This window comes from Sciurus carolinensis, chromosome 5 (assembly GCF_902686445.1).
Source record: "Sciurus carolinensis chromosome 5, mSciCar1.2, whole genome shotgun sequence".
NCBI classification, from domain to species: Eukaryota; Metazoa; Chordata; class Mammalia; order Rodentia; family Sciuridae; genus Sciurus; species Sciurus carolinensis.
In genome coordinates, this window is record NC_062217.1 from 131355815 (window position 1) to 131376753 (window position 20939).

General features: G+C 43.9%; 2 protein-coding genes across 2 annotated transcripts; one reads left to right on the top strand and one right to left on the bottom strand.

The window, feature by feature from the left end:
• Nucleotides 1-11101: 11101 nt before the first annotated feature.
• On the bottom strand, nucleotides 11102-13400 carry LOC124985747 (sperm motility kinase 4A-like). Its single transcript, XM_047554374.1, has 3 exons — nucleotides 12087-13400; nucleotides 11795-12015; nucleotides 11102-11159 (listed from the first exon to the last, which is right to left on the bottom strand). The coding sequence occupies exons 1-3, from the start codon at nucleotides 13398-13400 to the stop codon at nucleotides 11102-11104; spliced, it is 1593 nt and encodes a 530-aa protein (XP_047410330.1).
• Nucleotides 13401-17886: 4486 nt separating this feature from the next.
• LOC124985748 (sperm motility kinase 4A-like) lies at nucleotides 17887-20185 on the top strand. Its single transcript, XM_047554375.1, has 3 exons — nucleotides 17887-19200; nucleotides 19272-19492; nucleotides 20128-20185. The coding sequence occupies exons 1-3, from the start codon at nucleotides 17887-17889 to the stop codon at nucleotides 20183-20185; spliced, it is 1593 nt and encodes a 530-aa protein (XP_047410331.1).
• The last annotated feature ends 754 nt before the right edge of the window (nucleotides 20186-20939 follow it).

Below are 20939 nucleotides of genomic sequence, written 5' to 3' on the forward strand. Positions count from 1 at the left end.
CCCTTGAAATAATTTATTAGGTTTTGCTGTCTTTTTCAACAGCCATGGGCTTGCTTACATGATCTCTCAAAACCAGAATTACATGACACTCAGGTGTAAGGTAAACATTTATAACTCTCTTCTCTTGTCCAGTTCATTTAAGAAATGCAATTTTCAGACAGAAAATTTGGGAAAACCGTTCTAAGATATGAATTATAAATAGTGGCAGCCCAAGATGGCAGAATACTTATATTGGTTAAACTAAGATTTGCCAAGTAAATTGTGAATAAAAATGTAGAAGTGATGTTTTAAGTAAAATGTCCAGTTGCTTTTGAAGGATATTGAAATACACAGATGCTTGGGAATTTCCAAGACAACTAGTTAAGCTTTCAAAAATGAATGTTTCTTGTCTATTGAGAAAATGTAATGTGTTATCATTATAGAGTAACTGGAAAAATAAAAAGGAGAGAAAAGTGTGTGTGTGTGTGTGTGTGTGTGTGTGTGCATGCACATGTGCATACATGCACATTAGGGTTACAAATTCAATCTCATGAACAGGAATGTATAAAGCAATTTAATATTTATTTCTTTATAACTATCCTAATTTTCTGCATGAGCTCACTTCCACTCTCCCAGACCAATGGGTGGGAGGGAAAAGTAAAGAGAAGGAATAGCTATACTTATTTCAACATTGTAGACTCTTTTATTTACAATAGTTTAACCTTAAAAAAAAAAAAAACAATTATTCTCTGCTTAGATGACTCAAGTAGCTGATTATTCTTGCATTTGCCTGTTTCTCCTAGTAGTATGGAGCGGGGTCATTTAAATGCTATGACTTTGTGGTGGTGGTGGAAGACGTGAGTTCCTTGGATCTACATGCTTTCTTCCCCTGGATCATTTTGTGTCACTGCATGGAGTGACCAATCAAGGTGGACCACTCCTCAGTGACTTGTGTTCATCCCAGCTGGCTTTTTGAGGAACTGTGATGACATTGTCCACTCTGGTCAATAGACATAATTTTTTGCCTCTCATTTCAAACTACCCACATTTTGTGGGGGGGTCTTTGTTTGAACCCGGCCTTCTCTTAGACTACAAGTATACCATGTAGGTCTTTTGGTACCTCTACCCACACTATCAGGAATCAGGGACCCACCTGAATCTCAGGTTGTGGGAACCAGGAGTGCTACCTTGAATGCCACACCCTGGGCTAATACTGCATCTGTAATGGCTGCATGAAGGTCACATCCTGGAGACTCAGGGGCTCCCACAAACACATCATATAAGCCCACTGCTGGTATCACACTTTCTAGATTTCGCCATATTTGTATGGGTATGTTTAAGTGACTACCTCTGTCTTAGTCTATTCAGGTTGCTATAATAAAGTACAAAAGTCTGAAAGGCTTATAAACAACAGAAATTTGTTTCTCGTGGCTCTCGAGTACGAGATGTTCAAGCTCAAGGGGCTAGCAGATTCCTTATTTGTGAAGACTTGTTTCCTGGTCCATAGAGGGCTGTGTTTTCACTGGGTCCTCATGTAGCAGAAGGGCCAGGGGCTCTCTTGAGTCCTCTCTGATCAGGGTACCAATCCCATTCATAAAGACTTCACCCTCATGGCTTGATCACTCTCAAGGTCGCACCTCCTAACACCCATCATATTGGGGATTAGGTTTCCACCTACAAATCTGGGGGAGTACAAACATTCAGTCTACAGAAGCCTCCCTCTTTATACAGTAGTAGAGGCAATGAGAAATACCTTCATACTCTCTTTTTCTATTTATCTCAACTTTACTACAGCATCCAGCTGGGGACAGAAGAGATGATACAACTTTCTTCTTTTAGTTTCTCTTCTTATCTAGTTTTATTCTCCCAGAGTCAGTAAATCCAGGCTAGGAACTGAATTAATGATAGGTTGGAGGGAGCAAGAACCCCATTTATTCATAAGGGAACAAGAAGTACTTACAAATATAGTACCTGATTTCTCTCTTTTCCTCATCTCTTTCCTAGGAACACATTTAACAAGAAATGATAAGGAAAGAGACCACATGTTTCTGAACTCTGAAAATACTGACATATTTGGATAAAATTATATTTGATGAAATACAAAATATTCTCTGTTGTCTAATCAGTTCCATGTGAAATACAGTCATAATATATTTATTTAAGAGATTTTCTGGTGGTAGAGAAATTTCTAAGTCTTAAATTGGAGGAAAAAATGTATCATATGTTATATATTAATTATTAACACATTTGATCATACAAAAAGCTCTACAGTCTAAACCATAATTAACCTTTAAGACAAATTAAAAACTAGCAAAATAACTATAAAAATCTTTGATAAGGGACTAGTTTTTAAATTTTATAAAGAGTCTTTATCAATCAGTAAAAGGCCAAAACCAATGGGAAATTAGTAACAGTCACAATCAGGTAATTTACAAAATGTGAGATGCAAATACTCAATGAATTTATGAAATCTTATTTAATCTCACTAAGATTCAAATAACATTCTATTAATTCCGAGATGCTCTAGATTCCAATACATCAAAGTTTTCCAGTCCAGTGTCACCATCCTCTGCAGAGTGTGACCTTTTCCAGTCAGCATCATGACAATGTACTAACAATTGTCTAAATATGCTCATGTCCTTCTCGTAAATAATTCTATCTCTTAAAATTTTATCTAAGAAAATTATGTGAAGTGTGTACAAATATTTCCTCACCTTTTTATTCCTCAAAGCATTTAAAAACAACCACAAGTAAATGACAGAAAGATCGATAGAGAGAAGAGAACTGGGTGTGGGAGGGAAGAGGAAGGAAAGATATTGGAGATGGAATTAGAACAAGATATATTCCATGCTTCTATAATTATGTCAAAAGGATTTTACTGTCATGTATAACTAAACAGAACCAATGAAAAATAAGCAAATAATTTAAAATAACCCCAAACCAGAAATATACAGAGTAGCAAATATTGAGATTGGTTAAATCCAGGGATATACCCATATGATGAAATATGTAGACATTCAAAATGCTGTTGTGGTAATGCCAACATACTAAAAATGCGTTGTCTGAGTGAAGAAAATAGGTTTATGGAAAGATATGATACATTTGAGGTGTGTGTGTGTGTGTGTGTTTGTGTATCATATCTGACAAAAGAGCAGCCTGTTATTCCCCTCCTGACTGTGTCCTGGGGCTGGCTACTCCCATCAGTACACTGAAACCACAGATGAGTTTGGTCACGTTAGTCTTTTTTCAGTTTGGTTTCACTGTGATTTCCTTGGATTGGGGCTGTAAGATGATCATATTGTTAATTCTAGCCTTGGGATCCAGGTTGGCTGTAGCTCACCATCCTGCCCACGGTGGACTCTAGGAGGAGAGGATGTAAAGCCTCCTAAGGGTTTTGCTGGTCCCTCCACACCTGGTCTAATAATGGAGTTTGCTGCCATTCTGGTCAATGGACCACAGCAGTCTGATCTGAGCATCCCACTGCAGGTATGCTAGATGGAGGAGGTGTTGTATGGGGCAAACAGATGTTTCAGAGGCAGGTAATGATGAATGATACTGTCCTTTGAGCTCTAGCAAAGATAAGGACTGCAAAGTATTTTCTTGAAGCTGAACAGTCTATATTTTGACATCATTATACAGTTTGATAAATTGAGCAATCTTTCAAACTAAATTATATTTGAGGTCCTTTATATTTAGTGAGAAATAAAAGACAGTATCTTGACCAAAATATTTCTTTATTTCAAATGTAAGATCTAAAATTACAGACCTATTGCGTTAAAACACCACTGTTGAATTATTCTGCATTTACTATTAGGAATGTACTTGAGAATTCTGACATGTGGTATCTTCACATTTCATACAATACTTTTCCTGCTACTCTGGCATCAAAGATGTATGAGAGTTGAACACATCCTGAAAAGTTACAAGACTCCTCCCTCATAGGATTTCTGTGTCTGACTTTTCTGAGGTTGCTTTTAAATCATAGATTAGTTGGTAATTCTGAGAAATACTATTGAACAGAAAAGGTTAGCCAGGAGAGAGTGAAGAGTTCCTTAATTGGTGATTTTTGACAATTCAATTTTTCACTTAGAAGGGGTGTTTCTGATTAAAGACATATTTGCAGCAAGGGCATACTTGTGTATTTAGGTTTTTCAGATTTTGAGAAAATCTCTCAGTTCATCCTGCTGTTATCACAAATTGTCAGTATGTAAGGTAATATGAAACACATTTACATTGATGCTTCTATTTTCTTCTTATTAATGTTACCCAGAGACAGGGCAATAAAATTCTATTTGCTAAACTAAACTAACTAAATAAATAAATAAAGGAAACCAAGTCATGAATTTGAATCTATATTACAGAACTTCATAATTTTGGACAATTCAATGAGATCTCCATTCCCTCAATATTTCCTTATTTGCTATCTTACAGACTGGAAGATGAATTAATGAGAACTTTTATTTGAAGTGTTCCATAATGTCTGTGTTAAATTAGATGCCACTGAAATTTGGGATATGTTTTCCAGTTATTGTTTTTATTATTATTGACTGTGAAGATGATGAAACATAGCATCCTTGAATTATAGGAATGCTTGAGCATCTGCTAGACATCCAGACTTCCTATGTACTCCTCATAAAGAGTGCTTTATACAGAGTGATGTATGAGGCATGGATTCTCTTCCAGGGAGATTTATGACTAGGGGGTAGGACTTTAGAGATTTTTGTATGTCATGGTATAGATAAGAAAATGTCTTTATTCCCTTACTGAAATAGAATTCAACAAGAGTCTCCCACCCCCCATTTTGTCTACCTGTGGGAGAAGGGGTATTGGGTCTGGTGGGGAATGATTGCATTGCCTGGTCATAAAAGAAATGACCCATTTAAGATTAGAGGACACCAAATGTCATTCATTTAAGTAATATCCCAGTATAACTTCAGGAAAGAATGGACAATGAAGCAAGCAGGGTGGATTCAGGAATGAGAAAGTCATCATTTCAAATCCATGCTCTACACATGCATTTCGACTTCAGGGACTGAATCTGTTTTTTTCTTCTGTGAAATGCAGATAGCACAAAGAGGCTGAAGTAAGATCACAAAGAGTAGCCTCTCAATGTCTTACTCTTAGTCTGTTGATCAATGGATAATATCTTCTATTTACTATGACTGAGGCTGGGAAAGTGCTGGGGTCTCAATAAGCGGAATTCAGGAGCTGTGTTCCTGAGTACAGGCAGAGAACCTGAAGGCCCTCAGGTGATCTGATCATGTTATCAAAGACCACAGATGAGAGGAGGAATTCCACAGCAGCATGGGCATGGGTCTCCAGAACTTTGCCATTTTCCTGGGTTTGTTTTCATCAATTCCTCTCTGTGTTCTTTTCCATCCTTCTCAGCGTAAACAGCAATGAGTATTTTTGAATGATAGGATTCTATGGGAATTTTATTTCAAAATAAGGGAGGAGGATGGGTTGGTGTAGGGGGTTGACTGAAAGAGGATAGGTGTGTGTGGGGGGGGGAGAGAGAAAGAGAGAGAGAGAGAGAGAGAGAGAGAGAGAGAGAGAGAGAGAGAGAACTGTTGGGACCAAGATGTGCCCCATCTTGGCACTTGGATGACTCCAAGTGCTTTTGCAGGACCTGGTTGTCAGGAGGAAAAGTTTGGAAACTTCTCTTTGAGGCCTGACTCTACTCTTGGATTCCAGAGGAAGCTGAAGCGAATTTGGATCCTGTTCCAGAAGTGGAATTTTAATAATCATGTAAATTCACAAAGAGCAGTCAAAGGATGAGAAGGTGTCGGAGTGAGAGAAACCAGAAGAACTGCAGGATCAGCTGGAAGGTTCCAATGTTTCTATGCCATGAATGGAATTCTGATTAGCAGGCATTAGTGAAAGCACAAGAACGTTGCTCAGGTTGATAATCTGCCTTATTTTCGTCCTTTACATAACATTTGTGTCATATGTATAATTTCTATGAGTCATCTTAATGTCCAGAGATACATGTATTCTGTAAGGGAAAAGCCTCAACTATGGTTTGTGACAGTTGTCTTATTTGGGTTAATAATCGACTCAGATGGAAGGGAGTAGTAGACCAAATTAGAAATTGCTAATTGGCCCATTAGTAACTTGGGAGGGAAAACAACACAACAACACCCTTACACCTTACACTTTTGTCATTTGACTGAAGGAGAAAATGTTAAAAATAGTCTGTTTCAAGTGGAAAATGTTAAGAACTGTTTCCCAGGCTTTTTTTTTTTTTTTTCCCCTCCTAACAGGCAGATGCGATTCTTATGTTTCTAAAAAAGATTTATTTGAGTATAGTTTGGATTTTGATTCAACACAGTTCTCTTCTTACCCTTTTGGTGTTCTAGCTTATCCAGAAGAAGTCAACCTGTGGCACATCAACAGAATAAAGGGTAGGCCTATTGTACAATGATTAAGATTTTTGGTGCTGGAGATTCAAGGACTGGATAGCATTTCCAGTGCTATTGCTTACTTGCTGTTGATCTTAGACACGTTATTGAACTTGTCCGAGTCACCTATTCCTGGAAAAATAAGTGCTATTATGAGGAGTATATATAATGATGCTTATAAATCACTTCTTGCAGGATCTGTTGTGATTTGAATGCAAGGTGTCCCCCAAAAGCTCATGTGTGAGACAATGCAAGAAGATTCAGAGGAGAAATGATTGGGATGTGACAGTCTTAACTAATCAGTGAATTAATCCCCTGATAGGGATTAACTGAGTGGTACCTGAAGTGGTAGGGTGTGTCTGGAGGAAGTGGGAATTCGGGAATAGCTCTGGGGTATGTATTTGTATCTAGCAAGTGGAGACTCTCTTTCTGCTTCCTGATCACCATGGGAGCTGCTTCCCTCTGCCACACACTCATCCACCATGTTATTCCTGTCTTACCTGGAGACCTGAGGAAATGAAGCCAGGCAAAGGGCAGCAGGGTTGGAGTCCCTGCAGGCACCCCTCAAAAAGGCAAAATGTGGAGATATGAGGAGGAAACTGAAGCTGCAGTGGAGATCCCAGAGATTAAGAAATGCCAGTAATGTGGGACATGGTCCTAGGAAAGCTTCAGGAACTGAGCAGAGGCAAGTCAAAAGAAAGGCCACCTGGGCTGCAGCAAACAAGGCTACAGGGGCAGAGCTACATATGCCATTTGGAGAGGACACCATGCCATGTGCCCAGATGCCCAACACAGAGCTACTGGACTTGATTGCCCAGCTGGATTTTGATCTTGCTTTGGTTCCATCAGTTTTTCTATGCCCATATGTTTGTGAATGGAAATGTTTACTCTGTACCTTCACATATTGAATACTTTTAAATTTTTCTTTTAATTTTTCAGCAACTCACAATGTGAGATTGCCTTGAGCCTCAGAGAAGACTTTGGACTTGGAACTTGAGCAATCTCAGAACTGTTGAGACTATGGGGACTCTTGGAAATGGAAAAAAATATATTTTGCATTGTGAGATGGTTGTGAGCTTTTGGAGGCAAGTGAACAAGATCCTAAGGACAAGGAGTGCTGTAGGGTGATGGAGGTTTGGTGTGGGTCACTGCTCTTAGCGTGCTTGCCCAGTTGTGTCCTGTTATTCTGTGCTTGACTGCATTGCCCTGAACAAAGAATGGGTCCTTTTAACCTCCAGAACATGAGGCAGTTCCCTGCCAAGGTCCAACCAGTGCCAAGGGTTCCTTTCTAAACATTGGCTTTGTCCATGATAAGCGCTGGACCCAGGAAGGGAGGTTCTTGCCTCCTTGTTGCCAGCACATTCTGGACATGGTAGGGAGGCTAGAGATCTGATTTCTCACAAAAGTGGATGATATATGTCAATAAAAATGAGGTCCAAAGTGTGATGGAATGACTTAAGGTAAGTGCCTTCCAAAGGATTTCACACGTTAGGTTCAAACACTTAGGGGTGAGGAGGTATAAACATGACTGTAAAACTCTTACATGCCTACATTCAAGGTGTGAGGTTTATGTCTCCTGCCTGGAAACCTAGATAGCCTGGGAACTACTTCAAACAATAAAATAGGATGGAGGTGACACTATGTGAACACCAAGGCTGTTATGACTAACAGGCAAGGAGGCTTCTGCCTTGCCCACTGGAATGCTTGTGCTGGAGCCACAATCTGTCTTGTTATCCATCCCACTATCCTGAGGCTGCCACGTTTGGAGGGAGCCCAACTGCATGGAGAGAGGACTCATCTGTGCACTCTGATTGACAGTCCTGCTGAGCTCAGTGTGCAAGACACCTCAGCTCAGGTGCCAGACAGGCGAATGAGACTCCTAATGATTCTAGTCCCCTGACTCATATCTTTGAGTCTTCCTAGATGAGATTCCAGAGAATATGAAGCGGAGGCAAGTTGCGCCCCCCCCCCCCATACTCTAATTTCTGACCCAATGAAACCTGTAACCATGATTCAATTGATATTTTTCACTACTAAGTTTTGAGGCAGTTTGTTATTTAGCAATAGTAGCCAAAACAGATTATGACAGAGGAAGCCCTTTCCACTCCCATAATGGAAAAGCTAATATCCTTGAGGAGAAAGCACGTAGTTTATTCCAATTTAAGACAATAATTTTTTTAAACAGTTTAAGGTTTAGCTTGGTAACATAGAGGGGCAGGTTTTATGCAGAATGCATTTGCACTTTGGTTCTCTGCACAAATAAAACACCTGTGAAACAATGTGCACATTTATTTTTTCTATCATGAGAACAACAGTCTTCCATGTACAGTATTCAAATAGGTTCAGTGAGTTTTAGACACTAATGTTTCACTATATGAAAATAAAGAAATTCTATGTTGTAAGACAATGGAAATACACAGTTACAATTTATTATATGTATCAGACACTTCTCCAGAAACTTTACATCCTCCCATCCAGTCAGCTGCCCAGCCTGCCAACTGAGACATGGGCAAAAGACATGACTAATTATAAAAAAAAAAAAAAAAAAGGAAGTAAGAAGTTAGCTGTTCCACATCACTGGTTGCCAACACCTTTGCAGGAGGGAAGGATCATATTTTCCAACAAAAGCAATCACCCCCTGGAAGGCTCTTTTCCTCCCCCTTGGTCTTTTCCTGCCTTTTGGTCATATAGGCTTGAGGACAAAGGAAACCTAGAATCTATAAAGGGGCAAGACACCCCCATGCCCACTGGCACCAGCTCTGGGTCCACTCTCTTACTGATGTTACAGTGTTACATAAGGTGTTCATTCCACACCATAGAATAAAATAAGGGTGTTTTGATACTTTGTTCTCTTACATCTTACAGAAAACAAAATTAACACTAGCTTTTATAATTTCTCACAAATTAGCTTTACAAGAATCTTTCTGTCTCTATCCAGATCTGCGTTCCTATCTAATGTGCCTCTCACACAGGGAACATCTAGTGGGGAACAGCTCCCAATTTATTTATCCTGTGCTGTGTTTTAATGTGTGTATCCCTCCAAAATTCCTGATGACAGTTCAGTCTCAGTTTAACAGGATTGAGAGTTGGTGAGTCCAGGAAGCCCAGACCTCAGGGATGGGATGTACACATTAATAGAACTTCTCCAGCAACTGCAATGGCTTGGTTTAGTTCCCAGAACCACGCGTGGGCCACACACACACACACACACACACACACACACAAACACACACACCACACACACAAACGTTCATTTGTAAAACTGAGCATGGTGATGTATGGCTGTGCTTTATTACCTCTTTTCTGTCTGTGATCAAAACACCCAAAAAGAACAACTTGGAAGAGAAAAAAGTTCTCTAGGTCTCAGTTCCTAGATGGTTGAATCCATTGCTCTGACCAAGGTGAGGAACACCTTGAGTGGAAACCTTGAGTGTAGATATGATGAAGTCTTTCAAAGACATGAAGTGATTACAGATTTTCAGACTCAAAGGAAAAGAGCACTGAAATATCCTACAAAATTTAATGAGTGGCAATTATCAAGAATAAAAGCAACAATAAATGTTGGCCATTCCCGGGTTTATACCCAAAGGAATTAAAATCAGCATACTACAGTGACACAGCCACATCAATGTTTATAGCAACACAACTCACAAGGGCTAAACTGTGGAACCAACCTAGGTGTCCTTCAACAGGTGAATGCATAAAGAAAATGTGAAACACATGCATGATGGAATATTATTCAGCTTCAAAAAAGAATGAAATAATGGCGTTTGCCGGTAAATGAATGGAGTTGGAGAATATCATGCTAAGTGAAATAAGCCAAATCCAAAAAACCAAAAGCCAAATGTTTTCTCTGACATGCAGGGAAATAAGGGGTGATGTGCTATGGAAGAATAGAGTTACTTTATATGAGGTAGAAGAGGGTGATGGGTGGGGAAGGGGTATGGGAATAGGAAAGACTTTTGAGTGAAAGACATCATTACTTTATTTATATATATATGACTGCATGACCAATGTGATCCTACCATATGTACAATCAGAAAAATGAGAAATTACACTTCACTTATGTATGATTTCTTAAAATACATAAATGCATTCTATTGTCATGTATAAATAATTATAACAAATTAAAAATTTTTAAAAATCATGAAGATTGGAGTAAAACTGATTTGAAGTGAAAGCAAGAAAATGTAACTGAAGTTTCGCAATGAAACACACACACACACACACACACACACACACACAAACAGCACAAAAACTAAAATTCTCCCAGCTATATTTTACACATGGAGAGCTATTTTCTGGATGAATTTAATTGGAGAAAATCTGTTATATGAACACGTTAATACTTATTCTTTTATCTCCCGACACTTACAAATAATACATATGGTTAAAACAGCATGAGAGTGAATTTTTACTTGAAAACTTTTTTTCTTAGCTCCAGGTGAAAAAGGGCAAACTATTAAAATGACACATGGCACGTCATTTTGGTGACCGCCAGGGAAGGGCAGGAAGAAGCTGCCAGCAGCTCTGTGAGTCCCAGCGGGGCAGATATGCCAGGGCTGAAGGTACAGGAAGCCTCCTGTCCCAACCCCGGGTTTACTTTTTGTGTGCACTTCACTGTGTAAAATCCAGTGTCAACCGAACCCAAAGACAGAAGTAATTCCACATGGCTGCACTATGTTTTTATGTGAGTAGCAGCCTTGAGATGTCACACAAATCTACTCCCCAAATCTCGAGTATTCACTCTCCACCACCTTCACCTGGGACCAGGAGAAGCTATTGGGAGGGGAGACACCCAGCCACTGCTCCAGGCAGGCCCACCCCTGCCACTGGCCCTGCAAATGGGATTATGGAGATGAAGCCACAGGGCACGATGGAGTCTCCAATGTCTTCGCAGGGGTGTTTCCTCCAACAGTCGCAACCCACCCTCCCCACACTCTTCAGGGAGGAGTCTGAACTAGGAAAAGTATTCCTCCTGGTCACAGTGACCAGTTCAAAGTGAATCAAGAATACACTGGCTCAAGGGGAGCATCTCCATCTAGACTCTGTCAAGGGACGCAAGTCCCCATCTCCACTGGCTTAAGGCAAGTGAGTCCCCATCTACCCTGGCTCAAGGTGAGCAAGTATATCCAGTGAGCAGTGGAGGGAGCCACAGCGGTCCAGGCCTTGGACAGGATAGCTGCTGGACTCCGGCCTTGCCCTGAGGCCTCTCTCTTAAAAACCTAACAAAGCAAAACAACAAAAAACCCAACTGCCTTTTTAAAATCTTTGAAACATCAATTTTATTATACAATTTGTGAATAAAAAATAAAAACAAAATGAAGAGTAAACTTCTCCCAAAGTATGGGAGAAACAGGACAAAGGGCAGGGCAGGGGAAGTGTCCCAGGGAAAAGTCTCTGAAGGGTTCCACAGGGCGAAGTCTGTCCGATGGGTTTCGCAGGTGGGGGCGCAGGGGTCTTCGGGTGGATGCAGAGGCGCGGCTCGGGAATCCATGCGGAGAAGCCTGAACCAGTGGACACACCTCACTCGCTCGCACAGCATGAAGTCGGCATCGGCACAGCGCAGGCTCTCCTGGCTGTCCGTCGGTTCTGTCAGTCTGGACTGGGCATTTCCAGTGGAGCCACTCTCTTTCTGGACAGTGGCCCACGCAAGCAGGGGATGCAGCAGAGGTGGCTGAGGCATTTGGCGATCCTCCTCCTCACCCTCTTCCAACCCCGGCTGCTGTCCGGGGCTTGGCCAGAGGAGGGACCTTGGGAGGAGGAGGGGCTGGGAACAGGGTCAGGCTGGGAGGCGAGGCTGGCAGTGGGTGTGTCCTCGTGGAGCAAGCAGAGAGGGAGGGCGGGCACGCTGGCGCTTGCAGCAGCCTTGTGCTGGGGCTGCTTGGCCTCCCGGGGCTGCTGCTGCTCACAGGGCAAGGGAAGGGCAGGCTCACTGGGCAGCTTCTTGGGGCAGGGCTCCACGGGGCCAGGGCGCTGCTCAGGCTTCACCTGGGGTGCCCAGGCCTCCCCCTGGCCTCTCTGGCTCTCCAGGATGCGATAGGTGGCCATCGCGTGGTTGAATTTGCGACTCACCACAGACACCCAGGTGTGGTAGTGGTCGAAACCCAGGCAGACCATTTTTGTCAGAATTTCGGGATCGGGGAGTTTGGGCAGCGCCTCACAAGCAGGACTGGCTGAAGCTTCCTCGCCCCGGGTCAGCCACGGGTGCCCCAATACCTGGTCGATGGTGGGCCTCTGCCTGGGGTTGATGGTGAGGATGTCCCGGATGAGGCGCTGGGCGTCCTCGGAGACGTGCTGGGGAATGTGGTAGGTGCCCCGCCTGATGAGCCTCTTCACCTTCCCGTCGGTGCTTGCCGCAAACGGGCATCTGCCTGTGAGCATAGCGTAGAGGAGGACCCCCAGGCTCCAGACGTCTGCCGGGGGGCCCTCGAATAACTTCTCACAGACGATTTCAGGGGCAATGTAGAAGAGAGTGCCCCAGAACCTGTTGAGCTTCCTCCCAGGCGTGAATCTGGTGCTCAGGCCAAAGTCTATGAGCTTGACCCTGCCGCTGGCATCCACCACCACGTTGTCCGGCTTCAGGTCCAGGTGCACGATCCCGTTCCTGTGGCAGTGCTGCACGGCCCGCACGATCTGCCTGAACAGCGTGCGGGCCTCCTCCTCCTGCATGCCACCAGTTTCCGGGATGAGGTCCCAGAGCTCTCCCCCACCTGCGTGCTCCATGACCAGGTACATGTAGTCCTTGGTCTGGAAGACCTGGAAGAGGTGGATCACATTCGGGTGGTCCAAGCCCGCCATCATATCTGGTTCAGATAGGAAGCAGAAGTTCGAGGCCCCTTTGGCCAAGACCTTCACCGCAACCTCTGTCCCAGTGAGGAGATGGCGGGCAAGTTTCACCTGGGCGAAGCCCCCTGCCCTAATGTTCTTCAGGACCATGTAATGGTCCTCGAAGGCAGGCTCACACCAAGAGCTCTGCCCCCGCAGCTCTACACTGCTCTGGCTACTCTCGCAGCTCATCCTAAACCGGAACCAGGATGCTAGCTACTTAGCTAAAAAAAAAATAACAATCAAAAACAAAAAACAAACAAAACCCCCAAATACAAAAGCAAAGAAAAATAAAAGGGGAAAAAAATAAACCAAATCAAAAAACCCAAAATCCAAAGACCACAACCACCAACCACCAGCCACCAACCGCCAACCACCACAAACGCTCTAACTATCTGGGAGTCCGACAGGTCACCACCAAGAGCTTCCTGTACTTATGGACAAAAAACCCAGCTGAGGCCACTCTCTTATATACCCGTGGTTTGAGATTCCCTCACAATGGCTCCTTGTGAGGTCAGAGTAAGAAATGTCCCAGCCACACCTGGGCATAACCCACAGGGGTCATCTCACTCTGGGGCCTCCAGGACCTTCCCCACTTTCATAATAAGAATAAGAGAGGACTCTGGAAGGTTTTTTGATTAAGTGGGTTATGGAGAATGATGTGTACTTGTTTAGAAATTAAAATTTGTAGGATACTTCAGTGCTTTTTTCATTCTACAGTTGTTCTGTTTGGGTCCTTCAATCACAGCAGCAGAATAGCTGACTAATACTGTCTCTTACAGGAATCAGTTAGCTCCAAACATGTCAAAAATCTGAATGCACACGAAACTGCTGCTCTTCCCCTGTGTCTGGGTATTTCCAGAAATTCATTGCACTCTGGAAGAATAATAAGGCCAATGGACAAGATCCTAAGGACAAGGAGTGCTGTGGGGTGTTTTAGGTTTGGTGTGGGTCACTGCTCTCAGCGTACTTGCCCTGTTGTGGCCTGTTATTCTGTGCCCAACTGCTTTGTCCTGAACAGAGCATGGAAATTTGCAGAACATGAGACAGTTCCCTGCGAAAGTTCAGCCAGGGCCAAGGATTCCTTTCTCAACATTGTCTTAGGAGGTAGTTTTCTTACCCCTTGTTGCCAGTCCATTCTGGGCATGATGTGGAGGTTAGAAATTTGATTTCTCACAAAAAGTGAATGATATATATCAATAAAAGTGAGGCCCAAAGTGTGGTAGAATGAATTAAGGTAATTCTGCCTCTGTAGAATTTATGCATCAGGTTCTAATATTTAGGAATGAGGGATTTAAACTTGACTGTAAAACTTTTTACATGCCTCCCATCAAGGTGTGAGGTTTATGTCTCCTGCCTGGAAACCTGGATAGCCTGAGAACTACTTCAAACAATAAAATAAGATGGAGTTGATACTTTGTGACCACCAAGGATGTTTTGACTAACAGGCAAGAAGGCTTCTGCCTTGCCCACTGGAACACTTGTGCTAGATACACAATCTGTCTTGTTATCTATCCCACTATCCTGAGGCTGCCACATTTTCAGGGAGCCCAACTGCATGGAGAGGACTCATCTATGCACTCTGATTGACAGTCCTGCTGAGCTCAGTGTGCAAGACACCTCAGCTCAGGTGCCAGACAGGCGAATGAGACTCCCAATGATTCCAATCCTCAGCCACCAAGTCCCACTCATGTCTTTGAGTCTTCCTAGATGAGAGTCTAGAGAACATGAAGCAGAGGCAAGCCACAACCCTCCCCCACTCTGTCTTAATTTCTGACCCAACAGAACCTGCAACCATGATTCAATTGATATTTTTCACTATAAGTTTGTTATTTAGCAATAGTATCCCAGATTTTGATGACAGAGAAAGCCCCTCCCACTCACATAATGGAAAAGCTAATGTCCTTGAGGAGAAAGCACATAGTTTATTCCAGTTTATGCCAAGTAATTTTTTGTTTGACGTTTGTTTTTAACAGTTTAAGGCTTAGCTTTGGAACATAAAGCTGCAGGTTTTATACAGAGAGCATTTGCACTTTGGTTCTCTGCACAAATAAAACCACAAGTGAAACAATGTGTATATTTTTTCTATCATCACAACAACAGTATTTCAAGAACAGTACTAAAATAGGTTAAATGAGTGGAATTTTTTAGAAACAAATGTTTCAGCATATGAAAATAAAAGAATTCTATGCTATAAGAGAACAGAAATACATAGTTACAATTTATTATATGTATCGGACCCTTCTCTAGACACCTTACATCCTCCCATGAGCCAGCCACTGAGTTGTCAACCAACTGAGACAAGGGAAAAAGAAGGATAGTTGATTATCAAATAAAAGGAAATAAGTAGATAGCTATTACACATCACAGGCTGCTAAAAACTCTGGGGTAGGGGAAGGATCACTCTAACAAAAACAATAAATTCCCTTGATGGTTCTTTTTCTGCATCTTGGTCTTTGCCTACCTTTAAGTCATATAGGCTTGAGAGAAAGGAAAACTAAGATCTACAAAGGGGCAAGACACCCCAGGTCCACAAGCACCAGCTCTGTGTTCCTTCCTCTTTGGGGTAATCTCTTTCTCATCTCATAAAAAAAAATTTACTTTTCGCTCTTGCCTGGCATTTCTTGGGTGTTTTATCTTCAACACCAGGTGAAAAAAGACCAGATCTGACTTTAAAGACTCATATCACAACCATATATCTAACTGTTCATCCTTCCATTCTCCTTTTTTCACCCATCCATTCCTCAAATCACTCAGTAATCTGTCCATCCATCTACCTATCCATCCATTCACCTACCCACTCAATCAGGAAAACAAATAATTGACCAACATTAAGTGAAAAATTCCTAGGTGTTATTTTCTATACTAGATGCTGGGTATCAAAAATTAAATAAGGTCTAGTCCCTGTTCTCACTTAAGATAGTTCATAGACTAGGAGAAGTGCTTATAGAATAGAGTTTTGACATGTGCTAGAACAAGGTATTCATCATGCCCTCGGTTCACTGTGCTTTGTGTCATTATAAGGAGATCAGGGTAGGGCCCTGGTTCAGCTTGGCTCATGCCCTTATGAGGAGATCAGGGAGGGGCCCCTGGTTCAGACTACCTTGTATCCTTATAAGGAGAAGACCACAAGCTTTGATTCAATGTGACTTGCTTCGCTGTTTGATTATCTTCCTTCCTATTTAGTTCATGATCGTAATGAAACCTTTTAATTCACTTACCTCTCATTTGGGGTGTGCTCTACTAGGATTGCTTTGTTGTTCCCCTGGGGGTTCCATTTAACATGACAAGGAGATGCCATTCTGATGTAAATCTATAGCAACCTGACTTCAGTAGTGTTCAGAGGCAGCTACTGTACTTCTAAGACCCTGCCCCTCACTTACTGATGCTACAGTGTTACATAAGGTATTTATTTCACACCACAGAATAAAATTAGGGGGTTTTGATACTTTGTTCTCTTACATCTTATAGAAAACAAAAGTAACACAAACTTTTATAATTTGTCACAAATTAGATTTACCAAGAATCTTTGTCTCCACCCAGATCTGAGTTCCTATGTAATGTCCCTTAGGGCAACCTGAAGGACTTCCCTTATATAGGGCACATCTAGTGGGGACCAACTCCCTGGGCTCTTGTTTATCCTATGTTGTGTTTGAATGTGTGTATCCCTCCAAAATTCCTGTTGATAGTTCAGCATAAATGTAACAGGATTGAGAGTTGGTGAGTACAGGAAGCCCAGACCCCAAGAATGGGATGTACACATTAATAGAGCTTCTCCAGTAAGTGCAATGACCTGGTTTAGTTCTGAGAATCATGCGTGGGTTTGGCACGCGCACACACACACACACACACACACACACACAGAGAAGTCCATTTGTCAAACTGGGCACAGTGATGTATTGCTGTGTTTTATTAGCGCTTTTTTCTCTGTGACCAAATACCCAAGAAGAACAACTTGGAGGAGAAAAAAGTTCTCTAGGTCTCATTTCCTAGATGGTTGACTCCATTGCTCTGCCCAAGGTGAGGTAGTCCACCATGTGGCAAAGGCCCAGAGGAGGAAAGCTGCTGGGTTCAGGCAGCAGAGAAGTGGAAACTTTGAGTGCAGATATGATGAGGTCTTTCAAAGACACGAAGCGATTACAGATTTTCAGACTCAAAAGGAGAGAACACTGAAGTATCCTACAAAATTTAATTTCTAAACAAGTACACATCATTCTCCATAACCCACTTAATCAAAAAACCTTCCAGAGTCCTCTCTTATTCTTATTATGAAAGTGGGGAAGGTCCTGGAGGCCCCAGAGTGAGATGACCCCTGTGGGTTATGCCCAGGTGTGGCTGGGACATTTCTTACTCTGACCTCACAAGGAGCCATTGTGAGGGAATCTCAAACCACGGGTATATAAGAGAGTGGCCTCAGCTGGGTTTTTTGTCCATAAGTACAGGAAGCTCTTGGTGGTGACCTGTCGGACTCCCAGATAGTTAGAGCGTTTGTGGTGGTTGGCGGTTGGTGGCTGGTGGTTGGTGGTTGTGGTCTTTGGATTTTGGGTTTTTTGATTTGGTTTATTTTTTTCCCCTTTTATTTTTCTTTGCTTTTGTATTTGGGGGTTTTGTTTGTTTTTTGTTTTTGATTGTTATTTTTTTTTTAGCTAAGTAGCTAGCATCCTGGTTCCGGTTTAGGATGAGCTGCGAGAGTAGCCAGAGCAGTGTAGAGCTGCGGGGGCAGAGCTCTTGGTGTGAGCCTGCCTTCGAGGACCATTACATGGTCCTGAAGAACATTAGGGCAGGGGGCTTCGCCCAGGTGAAACTTGCCCGCCATCTCCTCACTGGGACAGAGGTTGCGGTGAAGGTCTTGGCCAAAGGGGCCTCGAACTTCTGCTTCCTATCTGAACCAGATATGATGGCGGGCTTGGACCACCCGAATGTGATCCACCTCTTCCAGGTCTTCCAGACCAAGGACTACATGTACCTGGTCATGGAGCACGCAGGTGGGGGAGAGCTCTGGGACCTCATCCCGGAAACTGGTGGCATGCAGGAGGAGGAGGCCCGCACGCTGTTCAGGCAGATCGTGCGGGCCGTGCAGCACTGCCACAGGAACGGGATCGTGCACCTGGACCTGAAGCCGGACAACGTGGTGGTGGATGCCAGCGGCAGGGTCAAGCTCATAGACTTTGGCCTGAGCACCAGATTCACGCCTGGGAGGAAGCTCAACAGGTTCTGGGGCACTCTCTTCTACATTGCCCCTGAAATCGTCTGTGAGAAGTTATTCGAGGGCCCCCCGGCAGACGTCTGGAGCCTGGGGGTCCTCCTCTACGCTATGCTCACAGGCAGATGCCCGTTTGCGGCAAGCACCGACGGGAAGGTGAAGAGGCTCATCAGGCGGGGCACCTACCACATTCCCCAGCACGTCTCCGAGGACGCCCAGCGCCTCATCCGGGACATCCTCACCATCAACCCCAGGCAGAGGCCCACCATCGACCAGGTATTGGGGCACCCGTGGCTGACCCGGGGCGAGGAAGCTTCAGCCAGTCCTGCTTGTGAGGCGCTGCCCAAACTCCCCGATCCCGAAATTCTGACAAAAATGGTCTGCCTGGGTTTCGACCACTACCACACCTGGGTGTCTGTGGTGAGTCGCAAATTCAACCACGCGATGGCCACCTATCGCATCCTGGAGAGCCAGAGAGGCCAGGGGGAGGCCTGGGCACCCCAGGTGAAGCCCGAGCAGCGCCCTGGCCCCGCGGAGCCCTGCCCCAAGAAGCTGCCCAGTGAGCCTGCCCTTCCCTTGCCCTGTGAGCAGCAGCAGCCCCGGGAGGCCAAGCAGCCCCAGCACAAGGCTGCTGCAAGCGCCAGCGTGCCCGCCCTCCCTCTCTGCTTGCTCCACGAGGACACACCCACTGCCAGCCTCGCCTCCCAGCCTGACCCTGTTCCCAGCCCCTCCTCCTCCCAAGGTCCCTCCTCTGGCCAAGCCCCGGACAGCAGCCGGGGTTGGAAGAGGGTGAGGAGGAGGATCGCCAAATGCCTCAGCCACCTCTGCTGCATCCCCTGCTTGCGTGGGCCACTGTCCAGAAAGAGAGTGGCTCCACTGGAAATGCCCAGTCCAGACTGACAGAACCGACGGACAGCCAGGAGAGCCTGCGCTGTGCCGATGCCGACCTCATGCTGTGCGAGCGAGTGAGGTGTGTCCACTGGTTCAGGCTTCTCCGCATGGATTCCCGAGCCGCGCCTCTGCATCCACCCGAAGACCCCTGCGCCCCCACCTGCGAAACCCATCGGACAGACTTCGCCCTGTGGAACCCTTCAGAGACTTTTCCCTGGGACACTTCCCCTGCCCTGCCCTTTGTCCTGTTTCTCCCATACTTTGGGAGAAGTTTACTCTTCATTTTGTTTTTATTTTTTATTCACAAATTGTATAATAAAATTGATGTTTCAAAGATTTTAAAAAGGCAGTTGGGTTTTTTGTTGTTTTGCTTTGTTAGGTTTTTAAGAGAGAGGCCTCAGGGCAAGGCCGGAGTCCAGCAGCTATCCTGTCCAAGGCCTGGACCGCTGTGGCTCCCTCCACTGCTCACTGGATATACTTGCTCACCTTGAGCCAGGGTAGATGGGGACTCACTTGCCTTAAGCCAGTGGAGATGGGGACTTGCGTCCCTTGACAGAGTCTAGATGGAGATGCTCCCCTTGAGCCAGTGTATTCTTGATTCACTTTGAACTGGTCACTGTGACCAGGAGGAATACTTTTCCTAGTTCAGACTCCTCCCTGAAGAGTGTGGGGAGGGTGGGTTGCGACTGTTGGAGGAAACACCCCTGCGAAGACATTGGAGACTCCATCGTGCCCTGTGGCTTCATCTCCATAATCCCATTTGCAGGGCCAGTGGCAGGGGTGGGCCTGCCTGGAGCAGTGGCTGGGTGTCTCCCCTCCCAATAGCTTCTCCTGGTCCCAGGTGAAGGTGGTGGAGAGTGAATACTCGAGATTTGGGGAGTAGATTTGTGTGACATCTCAAGGCTGCTACTCACATAAAAACATAGTGCAGCCATGTGGAATTACTTCTGTCTTTGGGTTCGGTTGACACTGGATTTTACACAGTGAAGTGCACACAAAAAGTAAACCCGGGGTTGGGACAGGAGGCTTCCTGTACCTTCAGCCCTGGCATATCTGCCCCGCTGGGACTCACAGAGCTGCTGGCAGCTTCTTCCTGCCCTTCCCTGGCGGTCACCAAAATGACGTGCCATGTGTCATTTTAATAGTTTGCCCTTTTTCACCTGGAGCTAAGAAAAAAAGTTTTCAAGTAAAAATTCACTCTCATGCTGTTTTAACCATATGTATTATTTGTAAGTGTCGGGAGATAAAAGAATAAGTATTAACGTGTTCATATAACAGATTTTCTCCAATTAAATTCATCCAGAAAATAGCTCTCCATGTGTAAAATATAGCTGGGAGAATTTTAGTTTTTGTGCTGTTTGTGTGTGTGTGTGTGTGTGTGTGTGTGTGTTTCATTGCGAAACTTCAGTTACATTTTCTTGCTTTCACTTCAAATCAGTTTTACTCCAATCTTCATGATTTTTAAAAATTTTTAATTTGTTATAATTATTTATACATGACAATAGAATGCATTTATGTATTTTAAGAAATCATACATAAGTGAAGTGTAATTTCTCATTTTTCTGATTGTACATATGGTAGGATCACATTGGTCATGCAGTCATATATATATAAATAAAGTAATGATGTCTTTCACT